The sequence below is a fragment of the Lactuca serriola genome, chromosome 5 (assembly GCF_051521515.1).
Source record: "Lactuca serriola cultivar US96UC23 chromosome 5, Lser_US96UC23_V15, whole genome shotgun sequence".
Taxonomy (NCBI): Eukaryota; Viridiplantae; Streptophyta; class Magnoliopsida; order Asterales; family Asteraceae; genus Lactuca; species Lactuca serriola.
In genome coordinates this window covers 362,451,140-362,475,202 of record NC_136412.1, presented here as the reverse complement: position 1 = coordinate 362,475,202, position 24,063 = coordinate 362,451,140, and the positions used below count along the sequence as shown (strand labels likewise).

At 36.0% G+C, this 24,063-nt stretch overlaps 3 protein-coding genes, 1 long non-coding RNA gene and 1 pseudogene across 8 annotated transcripts; 3 read left to right on the top strand and 2 right to left on the bottom strand.

Annotated features, from left to right (window-relative positions):
• Nucleotides 1-707: 707 nt before the first annotated feature.
• On the top strand, nt 708-2,106 carry LOC145055733 (Serine/Threonine-kinase). Its single transcript, XM_079004120.1, has 2 exons — nt 708-947; nt 1,447-2,106. The coding sequence occupies exons 1-2, from the start codon at nt 889-891 to the stop codon at nt 2,012-2,014; spliced, it is 627 nt and encodes a 208-aa protein (XP_078860246.1). The 5' UTR covers nt 708-888; the 3' UTR covers nt 2,015-2,106.
• Nucleotides 2,107-3,958: 1,852 nt separating this feature from the next.
• On the bottom strand, nt 3,959-5,718 carry EMB1644 (Small nuclear ribonucleoprotein family protein). The gene is made up of 8 exons (XM_079004119.1): nt 5,531-5,718; nt 5,304-5,343; nt 5,157-5,198; nt 4,833-4,931; nt 4,690-4,767; nt 4,574-4,610; nt 4,362-4,490; nt 3,959-4,248 (listed from the first exon to the last, which is right to left on the bottom strand). The coding sequence occupies exons 2-8, from the start codon at nt 5,304-5,306 to the stop codon at nt 4,229-4,231; spliced, it is 408 nt and encodes a 135-aa protein (XP_078860245.1). The 5' UTR covers nt 5,307-5,343; nt 5,531-5,718; the 3' UTR covers nt 3,959-4,228.
• Nucleotides 5,719-8,426: 2,708 nt separating this feature from the next.
• PMS1 (DNA mismatch repair protein) lies at nt 8,427-12,732 on the top strand. 3 transcript variants are annotated; one of them, XM_079004117.1, is made up of 12 exons: nt 8,430-8,974; nt 9,055-9,378; nt 9,563-10,717; nt 10,846-10,905; nt 11,001-11,233; nt 11,300-11,426; nt 11,503-11,571; nt 11,679-11,752; nt 11,843-11,908; nt 12,004-12,107; nt 12,188-12,369; nt 12,462-12,732. In XM_079004117.1, exons 1-12 carry the CDS (start codon nt 8,729-8,731, stop codon nt 12,573-12,575), a joined length of 2,754 nt encoding a protein of 917 aa, XP_078860243.1. In that variant the 5' UTR covers nt 8,430-8,728; the 3' UTR covers nt 12,576-12,732. The 3 variants fall into 3 exon arrangements, with proteins under 3 accessions (XP_078860244.1, XP_078860243.1, XP_078860242.1); XM_079004116.1 differs by having other exon boundaries at nt 8,431-8,974; nt 10,810-10,905; XM_079004118.1 differs by lacking the exons at nt 11,843-11,908; nt 12,004-12,107; nt 12,188-12,369; nt 12,462-12,732 and having other exon boundaries at nt 8,427-8,974; nt 10,810-10,905; nt 11,639-11,752.
• A 7,742-nt stretch (nt 12,733-20,474) lies between these two features.
• Nucleotides 20,475-21,985, top strand: LOC145055729 (biotin carboxyl carrier protein of acetyl-CoA carboxylase, chloroplastic-like; annotated as a pseudogene). The gene is made up of 4 exons (XR_013685318.1): nt 20,475-20,578; nt 20,679-20,980; nt 21,308-21,379; nt 21,783-21,985. The product of XR_013685318.1 is annotated as a biotin carboxyl carrier protein of acetyl-CoA carboxylase, chloroplastic-like (transcript).
• A 467-nt stretch (nt 21,986-22,452) lies between these two features.
• LOC145055730 (uncharacterized) lies at nt 22,453-23,824 on the bottom strand. 2 transcript variants are annotated; one of them, XR_013685320.1, is made up of 3 exons: nt 23,592-23,824; nt 23,291-23,502; nt 22,453-22,929 (listed from the first exon to the last, which is right to left on the bottom strand). It is a non-coding gene; the product is annotated as an uncharacterized LOC145055730 (long non-coding RNA). The 2 variants fall into 2 exon arrangements; XR_013685319.1 differs by having other exon boundaries at nt 23,291-23,824.
• Nucleotides 23,825-24,063: the final 239 nt, after the last annotated feature.

Sequence of the window (24,063 nt, the reverse complement as noted above, 5' to 3'; positions counted from 1 at the left end):
AATGCTAGAATGCAGGCTAAGAATTTGTTCAGAAATTACATGTTAGACCTGGCAAATTCATGTATTTGTGTCATATACTCGTGTCAGACACGAATTTGCACGACATAAATTATAAAATGTGTCTAGATATAAAACATGCACATAACACGTAAATCATTTGTGACACGTGACACGACACAAATACAACACATTTTTATCGGTTTACACGAAAACACAATTGGTATATTACAGAAAGTATCGAGTTATATATATATATATATATATATATATATATATATATATATATATATATATATATATATATATATATATATATATATATATAACAAGCTAAAATCATAAAGTATGCCATATTTCACTAAACTATTAGTGTCTTATAGGTGTTTAAGACGGGTAAATTTGTGTGTTACCCATGTATGTAAGACACGAAACATAGATTTGAAATTAACACGGATTTGCAAAACCCATACACAAAAAATGCATATGGTGTTCGTGCAGTGCCAATCGTATACCAAATTGCCAGGTCAAGTTTGTGTGATCTAAAAGTCATTTAATTCAGATCTAAAATGTAATATAAGAATGCGATGAATATACAAGAAATTGGAAAAGGTAGAAGCTAGTTGGGGGTTTTATGTAATTTCACTGAAAAGCAAGAAATCCAACTTTGCCTTTGAATTTTGAACTCTCTCTCACAGTCGGAATCATGCCTGCCACTGGGAAAGCAAAAGGGGTGGGGATATGGGGTATGAGATATCAATAAAGAAAAGAGGTCCATTTGACAACCAATCTCCATCATCATATCAGAAAACCAAAAAGCTTCATCATTTGTCATCTACATGAACTCCCTTCCTTCATATCTCCTCTCCACTCCTCTCCACCACCATCTTCATGCACATCATTGCTCATCTGTTCATGCAGGATCCCAAGAACAAATCTGCAACTACCAGGTAACTTTCATCCTCACCAAACTCCAATTTCTTTTCTGGAAACACAAAAAATAAAAACTTTCATTCCAGCAAGAATGTTATGTTGAATTCTGGTTTATGCTCTTCCATGATGGAAAGACATCACTCATCGCATATGCAAATTTGATATCACAATGTTTCAAATCAAGCATCACCTGTGACTAGCAAAAGAATTTCAAAATCATTCCACATATTATTTGAATTCTGCATACATGTGGCGTGGTCAACAGAATACTTTTCTCCAGCACCCGGTCCCATTTGGGGCTGTATTTTTCTCAAGAATTTTAACTTTTGACACAGCCATTTTTGTTATTCCAACTCTAAAGCCCATTAAACTCAAAAACAGCTCCGCTGTCGTGAATATATATATATATATATATATATATATATATATATATATATATATATATATATATATATATATACTATGGAAATGAATCTCCTTTTGATTTCATTCACAAATGGTGCAACAAACAAACAGGAAGCCTTGGTATCAAAGAGCAATGGAGATCGCGAGTCTCTGGAAAGTCACTTATCCAAAATCAACCAAGATTCAACCGCCCAACCCAAACCCGACTTTAAGGAAAAATCTTTCAACGGCTACAAGAAACAATAATAATCAAAATACCCCAAACAGACAAAAGCTTAGAAAGTCGACTTCTTTGAAAGTTGCCACTTCATTCACGAGAGTCTGCCTGTGTGTGCCTATATCTTCCTACACGGAGGTCTTCCAAGCTGAGGTGGCAGTGGCACCTAGAAGAAGCAACACGTACCCAAGATCAAAACCATTTCCAAATTGTGTAGTACAAGATCGGCCAAGAATGAGCACAGAAGGAAGAAGGATATTTAGAGGAAAATCTTTGACAGACGATGTGTTGATGAGGAGATTTGTGGTGGAAGAAGAGGCGATGATGCAAGTCAGGAGGCGAAATGAAATGGAAGTCATAAGAAGGAGAAATGTTAAAAGAAGGAGAATGCTTGGTCCCAGCCCTTTAAGTAGAATGGTTTTGGCAGAAGAGGAAGAGGAACAGGAACAGGATGTGTTTTAACTTTTTAAACTCTGCAAATTATGTTGTTTATGCTTCCTTCTTTGTTTTGCCTTTTGGTTTGTGACAAAATTGCAATGTTCATTTGCCTGCAACTTGAATTGCTTTCAGACCCACCAAAAGGAAGTTGATTCAAACAGAGATCACAAATTGTAACAAACATATATATATATATATATATATATATATATATATATATATATATATATATATATATATATATATATATATATATATATATATATATATATATATTTATAATATATTCAACATCATCATAACATATCTAAACTCGAATAAAACAAGCAAATATCTATGCAACTCAAATGCACCAAAAATGGAAGTTATGTATCAAATTACGTCATACAACTGCACAGCATTTCAAATTATAAACTAAGATTAACTCATATCATGAAATACTAGTTTTCAAAAATTATGTTTGTCCATTTTTTCTTATCAACAATTTACACCAAGATTTAAACATGTAGGATTCGGTAACTTCTCTTAGAGTACCAAGCCACTTGGTGTTGGTTTGATAATTGACAAATCAATCAATTTTGTACATACGAGCGTATATTAAGTGATTATGACATTCAATTTATTATAAATAGATAAGCAAATTGACATTGTATATTTTGATGGGCTTTGTAATATATCATTCAAATTTGGATATTTTGCGCTCATTCGTTTATGAATCATTTGAGCGACCTTAAATGTTGCATATTTATAAATGATTGCTTTTCAACAACCATTTGCTTTTTTATATTTGGTTGTCAACTTGAGTGAATGTGAAAGAACAACTTCACGTGTATCAAGTTTTTGTTTGTACCATTAAAGAAAAAGGGGCCCGAACCACTTTAAATCACGGTGTAACACATCATATTTTATTTTCAGATATTGAAATTGCATTGTGTATTTGTGATTTGTTATTTTACTTCTTAGCCTCGGGGGGAAAAACACGATCTTTTGATAATATGGCCACTCCCTAGTTCTCACCATGCTGTCAATAGGCCTCCAATTTTTTTCTTTTTTTGTTTTTTGAGCTTTTGTTGATCAATCTGTGTTTTGGATTTTTTAAAGTTATGTAGAAGATATGATAAAGTATTTCCTTTGAATTTAGGCTATTTTTTAAACGCTACTACATGTAGCTTAGTTTCGAGTTTTTTAGGATATTATATTTGACAAACCAAAATATATCATACTTAAAAATAATAAATAATTAAATTAAATTAAAATTAAAGAAAAAAAAACCTTGTAGTTCTATAAACAATTCTGACTAAATTATTGAAATCTCTAAAAATCCTACCAAATATACTCATTATTAATATAAAACATTCAATCATCTACCAGTTTTTTTTAGGTTATTTTATATAGTTTAACTAGTTTATTATCAGTTTTAACATTTTTTTTTATCATTTAACAACTAACTTTATTCAACTAGTTTTACCATCTTTTTAATTAGCTAACAACTAACTTTTCAGTTAATCCGTCAACTTTATTGCGCAACAACTACCTTATTTTTCAAAGCTTTTAGGTTGCAACATTTGAAAAATCAAAAAGTAGTCTATAACCTAATTTATGATATGGACTAACGTTTCAACATTACTAAGCTATTATCAAATTCTCTAAAATATACCTTCTAGTAATTATTAAAAAAAATATATACAACTCAAATCTTTTGACATTTGTGTCATTTTATATATGTGAACAAAATACTCTTTTAACAACTAGCTTATTTTCAATTAGCACGGTTAACACTAACAACTAGCCTTTCTAATAGTCCACCAATCATAGCTTTAAAAAAAACGTAATGTTATATGTGATTGATTAGCCATATTTAGCATGTTCTTGTGAGACCAATGTTGTGGGTCTATAAATAGTCAAACCAATACCCCACCATATGCATTCCATGAAGTTAGTGGTGATTAAATTAAGTAGTAAAAGTCATTGTGATTAAATTTCTCTATCTTACTACATTCATCATGTTAACCTCTTCTGATCCAAGCAGATACAAGTAGCAATCAATTTTGTTTTCTGAATTTAAACATAATTCAACTAAGAAGAGACCATGCTGCTGCAAAGTGCTATCTATAGGATGTTGATAGAAACAAAAATAAAGGGCAGATGATGTAATAGATAGTATGCCTTTTAAAAGTGGCCAAAGCAGCAAAACACCAATAATACACATACTCTCTCTCTCTCTCTCTCTCTTTGCTACTACCGTCCACGGCCTCCACCTGTCAAAATCATCATTGTCGCCATCATCAGGAGAAGAAAAAACACTCCCAATGCAGGAATGGAATCAGAATCAATCATAGTCATTATTACAAAGAAAGAAACAAGTAGGTACCTCTGGCGGGCCCACCAGTCCTGCCACCACCCCTGCCGCCACGTCCTCCTCTACCACTTGCATCATCTGGGCCATGACCATGACCTCCTCCTCTTCCTCTCCCACGCCCCACTCCAGGTGGTCTCCTATCTGAAAACCCCAAAATCCATATTCCATATATATCTATATCTATATACACATTTCAAACAAACCAAACCACAAATCAACTATACCTGAACGATTCCTGTCTTCTTGAACCTTATCAATAACCTGTTATTATGTTAATCATTACCATGTACATATAAAAACAAAGACAGAGATGTATGTGTTAGAAACAAAGATAGCTTACCTCATCTGGAACTCTAAGATACTTGATTGTATTACCACGAATGTAGCATTCAGGCATTCTCCAAAACCTATCTCCGTCCTACACAGTACACAAACAATCATTACCAAAACTCCAACACTCTAAAAATAACAAACTCGTCATACCTTTGAGGTACATATAACTTCACGCAGATGGATGTTCATCCAAGTGTCGCAGTTCACCAAATGTCCATTGTATGTCTCCCCGTTTTTCAGTTCTACCAACTGTCATAATCCACAAGTAACAAAACATAACTATCAAGCTTAAGGTAACAAACATCTAACTAACTCCAGGCTCCACCATGTATGATGATACTTCTTTAAAGATGGACAAATAATTCAAAACGATTTGAGCTCTACTTCTCTCATAGATGGAAAACCATAATCATATATCTGCAAGACCGATAATTAAAACATAAGGATATCGCTAGATGAGGGAAAAGATCGTACCATAGGGTGGCCTTGTGCCGTCTTTAGTAGAGATAGAGGAAGCTGATACAAAAATTAACAACAACAATCAATGAATGCACATATATAGAGAACCATGCCATAAAACTAAAAAGCAGCGAAATTTGATTCAAAATTTGCCGTAAGTACCATTTTCTAGGGTTCGGAACGAAACAGAATGTAAAGAAACCTGCAATCACAACAAAATAGAGATGCTCGTTTAGTCAACGGCTTAAATTATGCATAAAACATACTACACCCTGTGAACCCTAGATCTACTAAATTATAATTTCATCAATTCTCGATCTGATTAGCGGGTTTAAGGAAACCGATAATCGATTGTTACAATATAGACCAGACACAGACCAGATACTTACAGTAGAAAAGAAAAGCACAGCAATGATCTCAAGATTTCTCCTTCGCCCTCTTGCAACGTGCCCGGTAGAATAGTGAAGAGGGAAACGTCTTTTGTATTTAAAGCTGTGCTGGAACCCACTTACGCCGATCAAATCAAATTCTGAAGGGAGGTACAGGGTTTAGGGCATATTTCAAGTCATTTTTTTACAAAAGTCGGTATTTGTATATTGGAAAGTAATATGGAAGGATGATTTGTGATTTTTGTTTTTTTTTAATTGATTGATTGTTTGAGGTCACATTAAATATATATTATATTAGTAGATAAAATATAATATTAACATATTAGTGGATCTCATATACATCACAAGTACATTTAAGATTTAAGATATGTAAATATATAAGCTCCAAAGGGGTAATGTTGGGTTAGGAGGGATCTTACAAAAGCCACTAAGACGCACGGTAGAAGCAATAAACAAATTAACTTTGTAAACCAAAAAATGGATCCAACTCCAACTAGATTTTTTTTTATTTTTGGAACCGACCAATAAGATATATTAATAAAAAGAAAAAATACACAAGCCACAATTAGTGGCATACAAGGAGCAAGTACCAAGTCCAACTAGATATAATGCAACAAAATACAACCATAAAAATATCGCAAATCAAACTTTTATAGTCACTTGAAATCTTCTTGATAGAGTGGATTGCTAAGAGTTCAAAGTAGAACTCATTTTTCGTAATCGCACCCAAGAAGCATATAAGCAACCAGTGACCAACCCCAAAACCATGGAACCCTAAACCTAAACAATTAGGTTTCTAATCATAAATCACGACATCACCAAAGAATTGTGACGTCACAGTGAAAGAGTTTTCGAGGTTTTGAGAGTGGTTGAGAGGATAACGAAATTTCTAGGGTTTTAACCATTTAAATTCGTTCATGGGGCTCCTCTAGTTATAAGGGATGTTTAGAAATCCTTATGGGATAATTATGTCACACCCTGAAACCAAAGGCGGAAACGTTCCGGGGCGGAGGACGTCATGAATATCGCAACCAATGTACATAGTAAGCATAGTAAACACAAAACTTTACATTACATAGATTCATTTACATTGTCTGAAAACAAAGAGTTACATGTGTTATACATATATATATATATATATATATATATATATATATATATATATATATATCATATGAACAAAAGTAAAGACGTGTCTTCTACGTACTCCGTCTTCTCCAAAAGATCGCGGTGTACCTGTCTAATGTGGACCTGAGAATACAAGCAGTTTGAAAATCAGCATAAAGTTGGTGAGTTCATAAGCGGTTTAGTTTCTGTAAAAAAACAGATTTCCTTTGGTTTTCTGAAAAGTTATTATCTAAGAAAATCTCATATTTTCTTATAAAAACAGTTTAGTTATCATTCGTTACACAATTCGATTACGAGTTGTTATGTTATCCAAGGAAAAACCCTTATTTTCCTATGTGTGAGTTGGTTATTCGTTTATTATGTTGTGCCCTAGTATTTATCATACTTGTTGTATTAGTTAGATATTCTAATATCCTAGTTGTCCAACACTCGAATGTATCCAAAGGCGTACTTTCGTATTCGTATTCGTATTCGTATTCGTATTTTATTAGTATTCGTTTTATTCCTAGATTTACTTTCGTGTTCGCTCTGTTTATAACTGTACTTTCGTATTCGCTCTGTTTCTAACTGTACTTTTGTATTCGGTTTGATCTGGAATGAATTTTCACTACTCATTGGAGTAGCCCATAGTCTAAAAGGGCAACCTGCCTTCCATTATTTATTTTTACAACACCTCGCTAACAATCTAGTTGAGTCATTTTTTTTCATACCACAATGCATAACCTTTAAAGACGGCACAAATTGTTAACATTTGCTTGAGTTCATATCTATCAGAGAATCTCATGCCTAATACAAGTGCCATTGTGTCCCATTTATGGTTGGGATCATGAATAGGAAAGTGGTGGACCTCATCATCAACTTCATCATCTATCCCTCCTTCTAAGATTTTTCTTGGATAAAAAAGGTCAACTACTTGAAAGTTTAAGCACTACAAAAGCCAATGTTAATGATTAACAAGTCACATAATCACATAAGAGAAATAAAGGTTGAACATATGACTAATTAAAACAATACATTTTCAAGAACGTTCAACGAAGTTCAAAACTATGAGGATTGATTTAGGGTTTGTTATCCCTGATTTAGGGTTTAGGGTCTGTTACCAATGAGAATAAGCGATGGTCTGATTTTTATCAATCAACGATGACTCCAGAAACCTCCATTATAAATCCAACATTCGTCTGATTTAGAGGGGTTGGGGTATCGAAGCTAGTGTTTGAAGCAAAAAAAAAGGTCGATTTCAAAGAGTATAACTTACGTGAAAATGAACATAACCATATGTATCAAGGGATTGACTTCAAATTTTCTTGAAGGATATTTGATCGATCGAACCCTAGAGGAATCGACTTCCCTCTCTTCCTGTTGTTGACGAGAAATTGGGTAAAATCCCACATATGACTAAGTTAAACGATCGCATACTCCATGTCATTTCCCTTTTTCTTTTTGTTTTTTTAAACAGTCGAATAAGAAAGGTAACCTACACTTGCCGGTTACCATAGGTAACATTTGAAAAGAGGGTATACTTTCTTAGTGTTTTTTAGACAACACTTTTGCTTGGATGATATTTTTTGAACAACTAAAACTGCAATGGTCTTTTTTGAATATTTTTGAAACATTCTTACCCTTATAAATCATTTTCTGTAGTTTTTTTTTGTACATATACCAGATATCCAATGGCTACTAGATGGACACAACCTACCATAAAAAAAAAAAAACTATAAATATCAGGTCTTTCTTGGCATAAACCCGGTTATGGTTCTTTTATTCGGACCTGATAAACCGATGCCAAAATAGTGATAAGGATATTATTAAAACCCAAAAACGAAAACCTGTTTAGCATAGTCCGTTCCGATTTTCGATTTTAAATCTCTTCCCTAATACATCCATCTTTCCGTTTGGCGGCAAAACATCACAATAACTAGGGTTCCTCAAATCGATGACTCACATCCATCAAAAATTCTTCTATTACTGAACTCTTTCGAGTTCGACTGTAGTCCGTGTAACATGATCGTTTGATTAGGGCATGGTCGGTTTAAGATGTGATTATCTACAATTGACCGTACAGTTGTTTCAATGGAAGGCGATGGAGCAGCTTCATCGGTCATGGCATCTCCATCGATTAAACCTATAAACAAGAGTGCCATCCACAAAATCTGCGCAGGCCAAGTGATTTTGGACCTCCCCTCCGCCGTTAAGGAATTGGTCGAGAACAGCTTGGACGCCGGCTCCACTAGCATTGAGATTGCCCTAAAGGAATACGGCGAAGAATCGTTTCAGGTCATTGATAATGGCTGTGGCATTTCGCCAGACAATTTCAAGGTACTTGTCTGATTAGCCTTATTGATTATTTCGAACGTGAAGTTTCTCGATGTGGTTTGAGCTTTTAATATTTGTGGTAGGTTCTAGCGCTTAAGCATCATACGTCGAAATTAGCGGATTTTTCTGATCTTCAATCGGTGACGACTTTCGGCTTTAGAGGGGAAGCTCTCAGTGCTCTGTGTTACTTGGGAGATTTAACAGTCGAAACAAGAACGAAAAGCGAGCAAGTTGCGACGCATTTGACATTTGGCCGTTCTGGTTTGCTTACCGATGAGAAAAAGACGGCACGCCAAGTTGGTACCACTGTTACTGTGAAAAAGCTGTTCTCCAACCTGCCAGTGCGAAGCAAAGAGTTTCACCGCAACATTCGGAAGGAGTATGGAAAGTTGATTTCACTATTGAATGTGAGCTATTCTTGTTAAATCCTTGTTTGCAGCTTTATTGATGTTATCTGTATTCTTATGAGTTTTATGTATATATGTATGTTTTGCTTTAAACACCATGTAGCTCCATTTGGAACATTTTTTTTAACTTGCTCATAGATTGTATGCATGTTACATTTCATAATAGTTGCTGTTATCAATCCAGGCATATGCTCTTACTGCAAAAGGTGTTCGGATGGTTTGTACAAATACAACTGGAGCAAACAAAACCTCTGTAGTACTTAAAACACAGGGAAGCGGTTCACTCAAAGATAACATCATTACAGTGTTTGGCATGAGCACTTTCAACTGCTTAGAACCTATGAGTCTAGTTATATCAGATTCCTGCAAGGTGGATGGGTTTCTTTCTAAGTCGGGCAATGGCAGTGGACGAAATATAGGTGACAGACAGTATTTTTTTATAAATGGTCGACCTGTTGACATGCCAAAAGTCACCAAGCTTCTGAACGAATTGTATAGATCTGCAAACTCAAAGCAATATCCAATCGCAATCATGAATTTTATTGTTCCAACCAAGGTGTACGATGTCAATGTGACCCCAGACAAAAGAAAAGTTTTTTTCTCTGATGAAGGCTCCCTTTTGAAGTCCTTAAAAGAAGCTTTGTTAGAGATCTATTCCCCACATCTTGCTAGCTTTTCGGTACAGGGACCTGAGGAGCTCACTCAGGGAGGAAACAACTCAAAGCTGTGTTCTCCTCATGATAAGTCTTTTTCACAGTTTTCATTAAAGCAAGCATCGCCTGATAGCAAACAAGAAGCATACAGTGAGAAGCAACATGTAGAAGTTGACACTGATATGGATGAAGGTAAAGAGACATTGAGATCCTCACCTGCTGTTAATCCGATAAATGTGGATGATTATAGTTTATCAAAGACAGACTTTACACTTAAATTTCATGGTATGAAGAAAGCTGACACCTTTTCTGGGAGCTATAGCTATAGTAGGAAGCATACAGCTATAAGTAACAACACTAGAAATAATTCGCAGGCAACATCATACAACTCAACAATGCAGATAGGAACAGATCCGCCTCGTTCTGCAGGTGCTGTTCAGTCCCTGCTTACAACATTTGTATCTGTAAACAAAAGGAAGCATGAAAGCATCAGCAGCAATAGTTTATCTGAAGTCCCTGTTCTTAGAAATGGGCCTAACCTTCATCAATCAGTTGATCAAAACCTTCATTTGTGTTCTACATTTACAAAGCCTTCTGATAATCATACTCTGATGATGGATGATCAGCATGATGAATTAGATGTCTCTCCTATTAAAGTCATGAAGAACTCTGGACAAGTTGAAGAGGTATTGTCAATTTCAAATTCCTATCTTTGTTATTTTGGGTTGACTTTTAATCTTATAATAATACTCTCTGTTTGTGTTGTACATTTGCAAAGCTTTCTGATAATCATACTCTGATGATGGATGAGCAGCATGATGAATTAGATGTCTCTCCTATCAAAGTCATGAAAAACTCGGGACAAGTTGAAGAGGTAGTGTCAATTTGAAATCTGTACGATTGAATTTTTCAACTTTGTTATTTATAAGTAAAGTTATAATAATATCTTGCTTCCTATCCACTATCCAGGTAGTAGATATTTCTAGTCCATTACGTTGTTCTCAGCCAGGTTCAGGTTCAGATGATGGACATGGACTGGAAGTAATAGATATTTGTTCAGATGAAGCAGTGGCTTCTTCTCCTTCAAAGAAGTGTTACACCATGCAGTTTAGTTTTGAGGAGTTAAAGAAGAGGAGGCATCAAAAGCTTTGGGCATTGCAGGCTAGCAAAAATACACCTGGAAAACGGAATAAGGCTAAAGGGTAAAAAATTAATTATTTTGCAGAGGCACAAAGTTGTAGTTTATGAGTCTCTGTTTGTTGTTGTAGATGCTATGCTGCTGCAACATTAAAGCTTTCTCAAGTGGTAAAAGAGGAGGCCAAGGCACAGGCTTTATCTGCAGCAACAAATGAGTTTGAAAAGCTGTTCAAAAAACAAGATTTTGGGCGCATGAAGGTTGCTCAAGTGCTATTTTTGATTGTGTTTATTGATTTGTATCCATGCATCATGGTATTTGTGTTTGTTTGTGTAGGTGATTGGGCAGTTCAATCTTGGATTTATCATTGGCAAGTTGGATGAAGAGCTGTTTATCGTGGATCAGGTGTTTACTACCTCATAATATAATAATAGCAAATCTTATACTAAAAATATTATGTTATGTGCTGTAGATGTGGATGTGATGGTGTTTTTGTTTGTTATGAATCACAGCATGCTGCAGATGAGAAATACAATTATGAGCGTTTGTCACGGTTGACCATCTTGAACCAACAACCGTTGCTGAGGTGAGGAGCTTATGTCTTTATGATTTGGTTTGTAGATATAAAATTGACATGACATATGTGTTTCTGGTTGGAATTGGATAATGTTAAAAGGCCGGTGGCAATGGAGTTGAGTCCTGAAGAAGAAGTGATCGTTTCAATGCACATGGATACCATCAGGTAAAGTCTTCTGGTGTCTAGACAGTTATCATGAGGAGGAATGTTTTGTTGGTTTGGCTGAGTTTGTGTTGTTGAATAATCAAATATGTATATAGGAAAAACGGGTTTTCGTTGGAGGAGGATTTGGATGCTCCTCCTGGGCAGCGTTATAAAATGAAAGCCGTCCCCTTCAGTAAGAACATAACTTTTGGTGTTGCAGGTTACTTTCTGATTCATCTCTTCTTCAACTAATCAATTATTCCCTTATATGATAATATGAATGATGATATGATTTTCCAGATGTTAAGGAACTGATATCTATCCTGGCGGATAGTCAAGGAGAATGCTCAATGATGGGTGCATATAAGATGGACACGTGTGACTCCGTTTGCCCCCCAAGAGTGCGTGCAATGCTAGCATCACGTGCCTGTAGATCTTCTGTTATGATTGGAGATCCACTTGGAAGAAACGAGATGAAAAAGGTACCGATACTTTCCTTTTTTTCTTTTTTGGCATTCGCTGCTTCTTTTTAAATCTCTAAATTTTGTTTCTACTGTGTATGTATGTTATGTAGATAGTTGAGCGTTTGATGGATCTAAAATCTCCATGGAATTGTCCACATGGTAGACCCACTATGCGTCACTTGCTAGACTTAACAACTCTGCGTAAATGCGATTCAGCCTTGTAACTCACTCTCCTTTTATAAACACTTAAATCAAATTTTCATTTGGATAGTTAAATTATAGTAATTGTTAGAGTGTGAGTGTTGGTATGTACTACTACTATGGACTATGGACTATGGAGTGTAAATAATAATACAAGGTTTTAAGTGCTAACACAATCAATCTCTTTGGCCCAAATTGGAATTGTTGGTGTACATCTCGTTTCTGCAATCCTCATTCTTTCTGCAGTCGTTCAATCACTTGATGCAGCACTTCAGTGGATGTGCAATATATATATATATATATATATATATATATATATATATATATATATATATATTTTGGAGGAATATTAATTTTGTTGATATATCTTTATTGTTGGAATCATGTGTTCTAATGGTTTCTTTTCTTTAATCCACATGAAACTTGAATTAGGAAATCATCAAACCATAGTAGATAAATAATGTGTTGAAATCTTTTATTATTTATGAATTTATGTTGGCTGGTTTGTTTTATTTTTATGATTTGTCGTCCCATCTTGGGTTTACATAAAGAACCACTTCAATCATGTCATGTATTTGTTTTACTGTGTCACACTAATCTTTCAGGAATTTGAAGGAATTAAATTTCATTAAAAAAAAAAAAAAAACAAAACCAAATTTAGTCTTATTGAACCTCCCCTTGTAGCAGACTTTGATTGTATTTGGTTGCATCAAATCCTTCCCTAAAGGAACTTCTTGTGGGAGAGATGGCTTGAGGGCTCAACATTTACTAGACGCCCTTTGTGGAGAATGGTCTGCTATTTCCATAGATCTCATACATGCTATCACTTCAGTTGTTAATTTATGGTTAGCGGGAAGATGTCCAACCAGTTTAGCAGAGTTTGTTGCATCCGCTCCTCTCATGCCTCTACTTAAACCTGACAATGGGATCCATCCGATTGCAGTAGGCACTATATGGAGACGTCTGGTTTCCAAGGTTGCCATGAAAGGTGTGGGTAAAGAAATGACCAAGTACCTTAATGATTTTCAGTTCGGGGTTGGTGTATCTGGCGGTGTTGAGGTTGTGTTACACAGTGCCAATAGGATGTTGAGTGAACACCATGTCGATGGATCTCTTGTAATGCTGACTGTGGATTTTTCGAATGCCTTTAACCTGATGGATCGATCAGCATTGCTCCACAAGTTAAGAAGATGCGCCCTTCCATTTCTTTGTGGGTGAATTTCTTGTATGGGCAAGCAGCGAGACTTTATATCGGAGACCAACATATATGGTCTGCCACTGGGGTGCAGCAAGGTGACCCCTTGGGCCCTCTTCTTTTTGCCCTCGTTTTGCACCCGCTTGTGCACAAGATTAGAGACAATTGTAAGCTCCTTCTCCATGCTTGGCAGTGTTGTAAAACTCGCCCAGTTGGCTGATTACTCCTCCGAGTACTCGCTACTCCCCCCCCCCCCCCCTGCCGAGACGAATTACATAATCCCGAGTTGTGACATCCCCAAAATCTCGGCCAGAAAAGACCGGTTTCATTTATGTTTTTTAAACATTTTCAGAGTAAATTTTTTTGATTTAAAAGAGTTGCGAAATTTGTTCCCAAAGACAAAACATGATAAAATAGATTTTTATCAAAACATTTCATAAAGAAATATAATTTCATTTCATAATCAAAAATCGGGAGGTCATGTTCCGATACAGACCATCAAGCATAAACGATAACATTACAAGTCATTCAACAAATATATACATATACAGACTTGTAAACAAAACAACTTGATGATTCATCCATCTTATGCCCTTGCGTCGCTTCCTGTAATACAAATAAACTGAGTGGGTCAGGCTTGGGAGCCTGGTGAGCATATAGGGTTTTCAACCCGCAATAAATAATTATATTTATTTTTTTTACCAACCAACAATAACCCGATTACCCATTCCCGTTATCCTCACTTTACGTCCCTAAAACAACATTTATCTCAAGGGACCTAATCTAGGATTTTCATCAGGACGGACATTACTATAGAGGGGCTTCCTTAACAATAAGTGTCCTAAAGACAACCATGTGGGGGATAGAGTACACCGGTGAACACATCGTTCACAACACCTACAAGTTATGATCCTGCTAGCGTTCCACATGACTGTCTAGAAAGAGTCTGTAGTCGTTATCCATACTCTGCTGAATAACTAGATCAACAACAACAACATCGAGGCCTCTCATCTGTTTATCACACATCAACTATCTACCCATGTTCTACCCAACATATTAGTAGATAAAAATATATATTTTAATACATAGTTTAAAACCTGTATAGCATTCTCATTCAAAAAATATTCCAAACAACAGATGAGACAGATACACATAACACGTATTTCATAGAGAATAAATCATATTTATGAGATAGAAGAAAGTGAATATATATTCACACATATAACAACAAAATATACACACAACACGTATTTCACATAAAATACTTCATAATTATGCGTTAGAAGAAAGTGACTACACACTCACTTGATCTGAAGATGATCGAACAACACTACGACTTGTAGAAGTAGTATTCTTCGGTAGATCTTTACAAAAACCGGGCTCCTCGCGGGCAGAGCTTCGGCTCGGAAATAATGCTTCTCGGGATCTTCGGGACTTCGGAACTTGCTTCGGGACTCGGGAATGATATAGGGCCTTCGGGATATAATTGGCATGCAAACCAAGGCAAAAACTAGAGAGAAAGAAAGAAAAATGGCAAGGAAAATGGCTGATCTCGGTTTCTATTTATAGGCTGTTGGGTCTGGGATTACGCTGGGCGTACTTTGACGTCACTGCATGCGTCATTTGGTGGCACTCGAGTATTGGTCAGGCAACTTGCACTCATCCGAGTACGCAGGGCGTACTCAAATTACGCTCGGCGTAATTTGACTCGTCAAACTTCTAAATTGCGTAACTTTCGCATACGGGCTCCGTTTTTTACGTTCTTTATATCCACGCGTAGGTCAGACCATACTCTACAACTTTCATTTAGACTCCGTCAGCTAATTTTGACTTTATTTTTATTATTTATTTTTAGTAGGCCGGGTCAGAAAAACTTCGTTAGAAATTCATAACTTCTTCATCCGACGTCCGTTTTCATCTGTCTTTTCACCAATGCACTACTATCAATGAGATCTTCGATTCTCATTTAGATAGTTTCGGCTAAAACTCGCTCGATCTTAATTCGGACTTTTGGACTGTCTACTGCTAAGTTGAAACTTTGAAAAATCATAACTTCCTCATACGAAGTCAGATTAAGGCGTTCTTTTTATGCATGCTCTCGATTCAACATTATCTACGTCTTTCGTGTTGATCACTAAGGCTAAATATCACTCCTTCGTAAATTCACTATTTACGTCACGCTGTGTCACACCGGTTTTGTCGCGAAACTTCGACAAGTCATAACTCGGATTTCAACATTCTTTATATTTTCGGAAACCTCGTCTCAACCACTACATCTTAGTGCATCGATATCGGGTTTATATAACATTTCATTTTTACGCTTATTTTATTTTTGATTAAATCAAATCGCATAATTAAGCAGATAAGTATAAAACACATAATTCGCAAACAATACATTGTTATTATTTCAAATGGGTTACAAAGGTTAACCTAGACTATTACATTGCTAAAAATGACAAGCCCAGAAACACAGACGTTACACGAGTACTCCCCGATCGTCCCCTTATGAATTGAGTAGTGTTGTGAAATTCGGTCAACTCGGTGATTAATATGTATAATATAATTAATGATTTATTATTTAACACACACACATGTGATTATTACTACATATATATCTTAAATTTTCAGTAATTATTCACGAAGTGAGACCATTATGTGTTTTTCATTTTTTGTGTATTCACATGTATCCAATTTTGTTATATATTTCAATCAATTTATGATTTTATCTTATGATTTTGACATATATAATTTCTGTAAAAAAATTTCTACTCAAATTTCCAAATCCGAGTACTCCCGATTACTCGCTACTCGGTAGTCGGCCGAACAGGTACCGAGTAGCGAGTTCTACAACCTTGATGTTGTTGGAATAGTGTCTAAGGCTGCAACTATATTAGACAAATATTTGACCCGGTTGTGCATGGTCCTTTTGGGTTACCTTCACCATAGCAACTTGATATGATGATTTATTAAGAGAGAGTAAATATTATTAGTATATTATGAGAATAATATAAAGAATAATATATTGTTATTTGATTAATATAAGTCATAGAATTAATTGGAATTAATTTGGTGACTTAAAGAGATTAATTAAATAAAGGGGTATAAACTGTCAATTGTTTGATAGTTAAGCTTTAGACTATAAATCCTTATAGATATATAGTGGACGGATTCTAGAAGCTAGGATAGCTCCAAAATCGTCCAATGACTTATCTATGGAAAGGATTTGGATAGCCTTAAGAAAAGATTATCCAATTAGGGTTTAGGTTGTAACCCTTAAGGAGTCTACAAGTATAAATAGACCCCATGGGCAAGGGAAATCGGCACTTCATCTAAAGCATAGAAACCCTGGCCGATTTCCTCCCCTCTCCTCTCTCCTAAATCATCTTTATTGCTATTGGTGTTTGTAAGCCATTAGAGGAGTGACAATTGTGACTCTAGAAGCTCCAAGACAATAAGATCAACAAGGAATTCAAAGGTATGATTCTAGATTTGGTTTATCATTGTTCTTATTCTTAAATAGTCATTAGAAGTCTTGGATTCAAAGCATGTTTAATTAGAAAGTCTAGATCCAAGCATTAGGGTTTTGCATGCTCACATAGGAAAGTTCTTATGGCTAAAACCCATCAGATGCTTGGTATCTAGATGATGGGACTGTCATTGGGGATTCAGAGGAGGTGGTTAGAGTGTTGAACATAATTCGATTGCATGGTCCAGGTTTGGGTCTTGAGTTGAACATCAAGAAAACGAAGATTTTTTTGCCCTCGTGTGATGGTAGGAAGCTTCGTGATGATTTATTCCCAACGGATATAGGGAGACCTTCTTTGGGGGTGAAGCTCCTTGGGGGGGCTGTTAGCAGAGACGCGAGGTTTATTAGCGGGCTGGCAATGAAGAGAGCGGTCAATGTTGTTGATTTGATGGGCCTTCTCCCACAACTATGTGACCCGCAGAGTGAGCTCCTTTTGCTTTGATCATATATGGGCATTGCAAAACTTTTCTTTGGTTTAAGGACATGCTAACCGGTACACATAGAAGAGGCAACGTTATTCTTTGACAAAGGATTGTGCAGGTCTATTGAGGATATGATGGTATGTGGAGGCCCCTTCTTTGGAGACATTTAGTGGCCCTTGGCTTCCTTATTTATTCATTTTGGTGGTTTGGGTTTGTACTCGGCCTACGAGGTTTCCTCCTACGCATTTGTAGCCTCGAGGGCCCAATCTTGGGCATTACAAGACGACATCTTACGTGACAGTGACATATGTGGTATGGACTCGGATTACCTATGTGCTATGACTCGTCTTCACGATACGATTCTGGGATTTGATTGTAGCGGTTTCACTAATAAGGACACCACCCCCTAAATCCCAAAAAGCTTTGGCGTGTGCCCTTTTTTGCAAAATCGTCCAAGATATGGAAGTCGACTTCAACATGACTGTCAGACAGAAAGCAGTCTTTGACTGTCTACGGGCGCCTCATGCTCAGGATTTTCTGCTAACTATCCCTATTGATGGTCTTGGCCAACATATGTCTCCTGTGGAGTACCGAACTATCCTTCGTTACCGCCTCATGATTCCCATATTCCCAATTGACGAGATATGCCCAGTTTGTCGCAAGGCATGTTTGGATACCTTTGGGGAACACGCGGCTCATTGTAGAGAGCTCCCTGATTTCAAGTATAGACATGATGTGGTTCAGGATGTTCTCTTTGATGCTTGTCGGCGTGCTGGTATTTCTGTGAATAAAGAAGCGCCAATGAACTTTTTGACGGACCCGCAGGATGGCAGGTCCACACTTAGATCGGCTGACATTTTGGTCTTTGGATGGATAGGAGGGAAGCATGCATGCGTGGATCTTACTGGGGTCTCTCCTCTCGTTGGTTTGGGGAGCGGGAGTTTCACAGTTGGGCATGCCGCTTTGAAAGCCGTTGCGTGCAAAGTGGTAAAGCACGAAAATGCATGTAGAGAAAATCAACATGTGTTTGTTCCTTTTGCATTCGATACATTTGGTTTTCTCGCACCAGAGGCGGTGAAGCTCCTTAATAGAGTCCAACGGGTCATGCATTCTAATGTCATATCTCCTAGAGCCACAAATGTTGTTTTCAAAAGAATTGGTTTTGCCATCCAGAAAGGGCTAGCGGCGCAACTTGTTGCCCGTTTGCCTTCAATCGATATGTATTGAACTATATAATATATATATATATATATATATATATATATATATATATATATATATATATATATATATATATATATATGTGGAAGAGTTATATGGAAAATAAATATTAGGGTAAAACATCATTTTAGAGTAATTTAATGAAATCATCCTTGTCATTTGGTTAAAATTACACTTTCGGTCCCTACCTTCTTTCTTTATAATTTATATATTAATTAATAGTATTAACCGTTCCAAATTCCACAATTAATATGATTTCCAAATTCTAGATTTCATTAACTTCACGGTTACAGTCGGACGCCATAGCCGGAGACACCTGAAGCCGCCACGTCGGAACCACCAGAAGATGCAACCGCCGCCTTCGGAGACACCATCTGCTGCTACCAGAATTAGGGGTGAGCAAAATCGAACCCGGAAACCGAAAAACCGATAAAAACCGACAAAACCGAAACCAAGAAACCGAAACCGAAGCATAAACCGACGGGTTGGGTTTAGATTTTTTGAAAACCGAAAATTTCGGTTTGGGTTCGGTTTTTGGGTTTGGTAAAACCGATAGAAACTGAACCGAACCGATTATATATATTGTTTATAAAAATATATAATTTATATTCAAATATAAATATGTTTAGCGAAGTAATGTCAAAAGGAAGAGCTGGTTGAGGTGGGTAAGGCGCTTGCAAATTTCTCAAGAGGTCTCAAGTTCGAAACCTGTGTCAAGCAGAACATACACCCTCTTCAGTTTTATCAAGCAATTATCTTTGTCCCACATTGATTGAGGGATCAAAGTAGAAACTATCTTCACTTCTATATAAGTGAGGATATGCGATTGTAGAAAAATAGTTTAAGGTTTGGTTTATATTTCGAAACCGAACCCGAAAACCCGATTTAGAAACCGATAAACCATAAAACCGAACCCATGGGTTTAGGGTCGGTTAGGGTTCAAATTTTTAGAAACCGATGGTCATCGGTTTGGGTTCGGTTTTGGGGCAAAACCGACCCAAACCGACCCATGCTCAGCCCTAACCAGAATCATTAGAACCATTAGACCACAATTATTACATTTTAATCATCCCTTTGTCTCTCATCTCTATGCTTAACCTCACTCCGCCTCTCTCCCTTCCTGAAGACACCGCCCCGAACCACCCATTGAACCTCGTACCTCCATTGTAATCGCTCCCTCCTATGGCAAAGACAGTTGTCAAAAATTCGCATTTTAAGAAGTCTAGTTCCGGCCATATCGTTTCAGATCTGTCGTTTCGGCGTCGAACTCATAACCGATCTGTGATTATAGATCTAGAAAAAGAAAAACCGACGATGGTGGTCCGGTTGTTCCAGATTTCATTTCCGATCTTAGGGCTTTGAGAAAAACCCAACGATAAAGAAATGGGGCTTAGGGTGAATCATGAACGTGACAGTGGTTGGGGTCTGAGGCTTTGAACCGATTATCAGATTATAAAATATCATTCATTCGCATTTCCTGGTTTCCAAAAATCAGATAATCTTTCCTCTTCAGATTTTTGTTGGGGAATCATCAAATTCTGCACCACCAACATCATAAGAAAAGTCAAGCAAAATATCTTCTTCTGAAACTGAAATTGAAACTGCAGTTCCTGATGTTGCATCCATCACCGCATTCATGAACCAAGTTGCAGGACTTGTTGAGTATGCTAATATCTTTTTTTCTTATACATATATTTTCTTAAATTAATTTGGGGTTTGGGGTAGTGGATGTAAATTGAAATTATTATCATTTTATGTTCAGGCTAGTGGATTCGAGAGATATAATGGAGTTGCAGCTATAAAAAAGAAGATCGTGAGGTGATTATAAGAAAAAACAGAAGCTTTAGCCCCTCCTCCTGCACCTCTTATGATGATGATGCAATCATCACAACCACCACAACCTATGTATTATTCACAACTACCACCACCACCACAGGCCGCCACTCCGACTCCTTTTGCATCACCGCCAGTATTACCTCCCCCTGCAAAGCCAAAATCCTCCCGTCCTCCATGGCTGGAACATTCTATCGCGCCCCTGCACCAGGAGCTCCCGCTTTTGTTAAGGTATTAACCTTTCCACCTGCATTCATATACCAACAAAAATACATCCACGTAAAACATCAACATTGTTAAAATTAAAAAATATATATATTTAGAAAAATTGAATGATGATAATAACATTGTTCCTTTTAGAACTTCTTGTTAAACTGAACAAGACATGACAGATGGCATTCATTTGAACTGATGTCAACTTTTTGTCGCATAAAAAAATGTGGGATAAAGACTTGGTTATTGGTATGTTATCTGTCGTATTTATTGAAAATAGTCTTATTGTTTCTTGATTTGGAAGTAGAATTGATGTGAAGATATTTGGTGTATTTTTATTACCAGGTGGGAGACAAGGTTCATAAAGGTCAAGTAATATGTATTATTGAAGCAATGAAGTTGATGAATGAGGTTGAGGTAATTCAGTCTCTTTGATAATTTGGATAATTTCTTACCACCCTAAATCTTAATTATGACCTGCCAAAGAGCTATTTAGTACAAGATAAAAATTGGCATAGATGAATGAATCTATCTTATTTTAACTAATTAGATAGCCAGCTAATTAAGGTTTTGTAAGAACGCTTTCCCCTCATTGTCCAAGTGTTTTTGATGTGTGTGTGAATTATTATGTTATTCTGTTAGACTATCAATCAGGAGCAGTAGTTGATATTATTGTTGATGATGGGAAACCTGTTAGCCTGGATATGGTATCTCTCTCTCTCTCTCTCTCTCTCTCTCTCTCTCTCTCACACATACACACAACAATTTACATTTTAAATTGAACCAATTTACAGAAACACTGTTTCTTTGTTGTTTGCAGCCTTTACTTGTTATTGAACCATGAAGAGGAAGTGGAACATTATGAAGTTGAGAGATGAAAGTCATGTGTCAAGATGGAAGTTAGACTTTGTGTTTCTTTTTTTGAGGAAAGGGCATTGGTAATTGTTACACATTGGTTTTGTAATGTAAGCCTAAATTTTGAAATAATACATTACTTATAAGAAAAAGATTATTTTATTTTAAGTAATTGTGTTGTGTCTCTCACTTCTTCTACTTGGTTTATAAATGTCAGGCTTTTTTTTAATCTTTAGCATATTATGAACTAGTTTCAGTTTGTAATTTGGGAGAAATGCCATTGTTTTTTGTTTTTCTATCTGTTATGTTTATAAAGAAATCAAAAGAGACAGGATCAAAAATGGTAATTTTGGAATCCCTCCAAGTTGTTTTATATCGTTTTATTTTTCAAAAGTTTAGCTAATTAATTTATTAATGTGATGAAAGAAGCTATGCTTACCTGTTTCTATTTTAACTTTTAACTAACATTTTTAATTTGCATCTACTTGACCTTGCTTTTAGATACAACAAAAGGACATCAGACTATCTTAAGTACATAGTTTGAATCTGTTTTCAATGCTTTATGGGATTCATTGAACACCTATAATAACACCATTTATTCTAGACTAGTGTTTCTAAAAAAAAGAAAGAAAACATAACGAATTTCAGTTTTAATACAAACCAAAACATGGAATAATGTTTCACAACAGTGACTGTCTAAATACAGAAAAAAAAACATTCCAAGTAAAACCTTGAATCACTGGGTGGGGTGTAAAGTAGTCAAGACCTCAAGTCGTCTTCACTCCTGGTCAATCAAGGATTAAGTAATTTGCGACCATTCCCATAACATCAAACCTATTAAATAATCTCCATGTAAAAATAATTTATGGTATTGGTTATAAGTTGTTTGTTGAATGGAATGATTAGGTTGGATTTCGTTTGAGAGGCAGATTCATAAAAACGGATGCTCTTGGGTTGTTCAATGATGATGATGATGTCTCGAATGCCTTTGAACTCCTCTTAGGGTTGATGATGGATAAACACCAACAACCAACCCCACTCACCCATACCCTTCTCGTTAACCTCCAACATCATTAATCTCCTACTGTCCTACAACCATCACCAATAACCACCTGGACCAAAACAAAATCAAAACTAAAAAGTGAAACCTCTAGAAATCAAAATGTAACCAATGTCAATTCATATAATCATGAAATCAGAATCTTAAATGATATCAAAACTAATGTTTGGGAAGAATGAATGGTTTGGAGAAAAAGTGATAAATATGAAGATATATTTTGAAAACAAATGCAAATTATCTTTCAATCTATGGATTTGGGGTATCGACAATTTATGGAGAAATCAGTCCATAAGTATCAGATCCCCAAAATGGTAAACTAAACAGATCATAACAATCCAAAAAAGAATCTTAAAATTGCAATTCATACGAAAAACTGTGATATGATAAAATCAACAGAAAACAGAAGAACTCACATCATGTTGTCTCTGAATGGCCCTTGGTCTATTTTGGCCTCCGAGAGGCTTTAATCCGGTCAACAAGAACACATCCTCTTTGATCTCACTAGGCAAAATGGAATCAAACACTTATGTTATTGTTGGTATGCACTTCTGATAATTGTTTGTTGATGTTAGTCTCGTAAGAAGTTTTAATCTCCTGCAATCGTGATGAGATCTTCGGCAGGCCCCTAAGTCAATAAACCATATGAATTGTTATAGATCTATTCCAACCATCTTCGGAGAGTGAGAAACAGAGGAAAAATGCAAATAACGATACCGCCTATCTCAAATGTGAATCTGAGAAAATAATGCATATCAGATTTTAAGTTCCCAATTTACTCCAGTTATACGATGAGAGAGAGAGAGAGAGCGAGAATGCAAACGAGGGTGGATCCGGGGTACGAGGGAGGAGGGAGAAGTGTGGATGGTGGTGGCTTCAGGCGGCATCGGTGGCTTCAGGCAACATTGTACGATTGTGTTGAACTGATGTAAACATCTTACGTATCAATAAAGAAATGTGTATGTGTCAATTTTTTATTGCTTTTAATTGATGCTTAAATATTTATTTTCATAGAACCTTCTTTTATATATATATATATATATATATATATATATATATATATATATATATATATATATATATATATATATATATATATATATATATAGGTTCAGGTTCATTTGAAATTATTCTAATTTTGTGAGACCGTGAGACAAAATTTAAAAATAATTTTAAAATGCAAAATAAA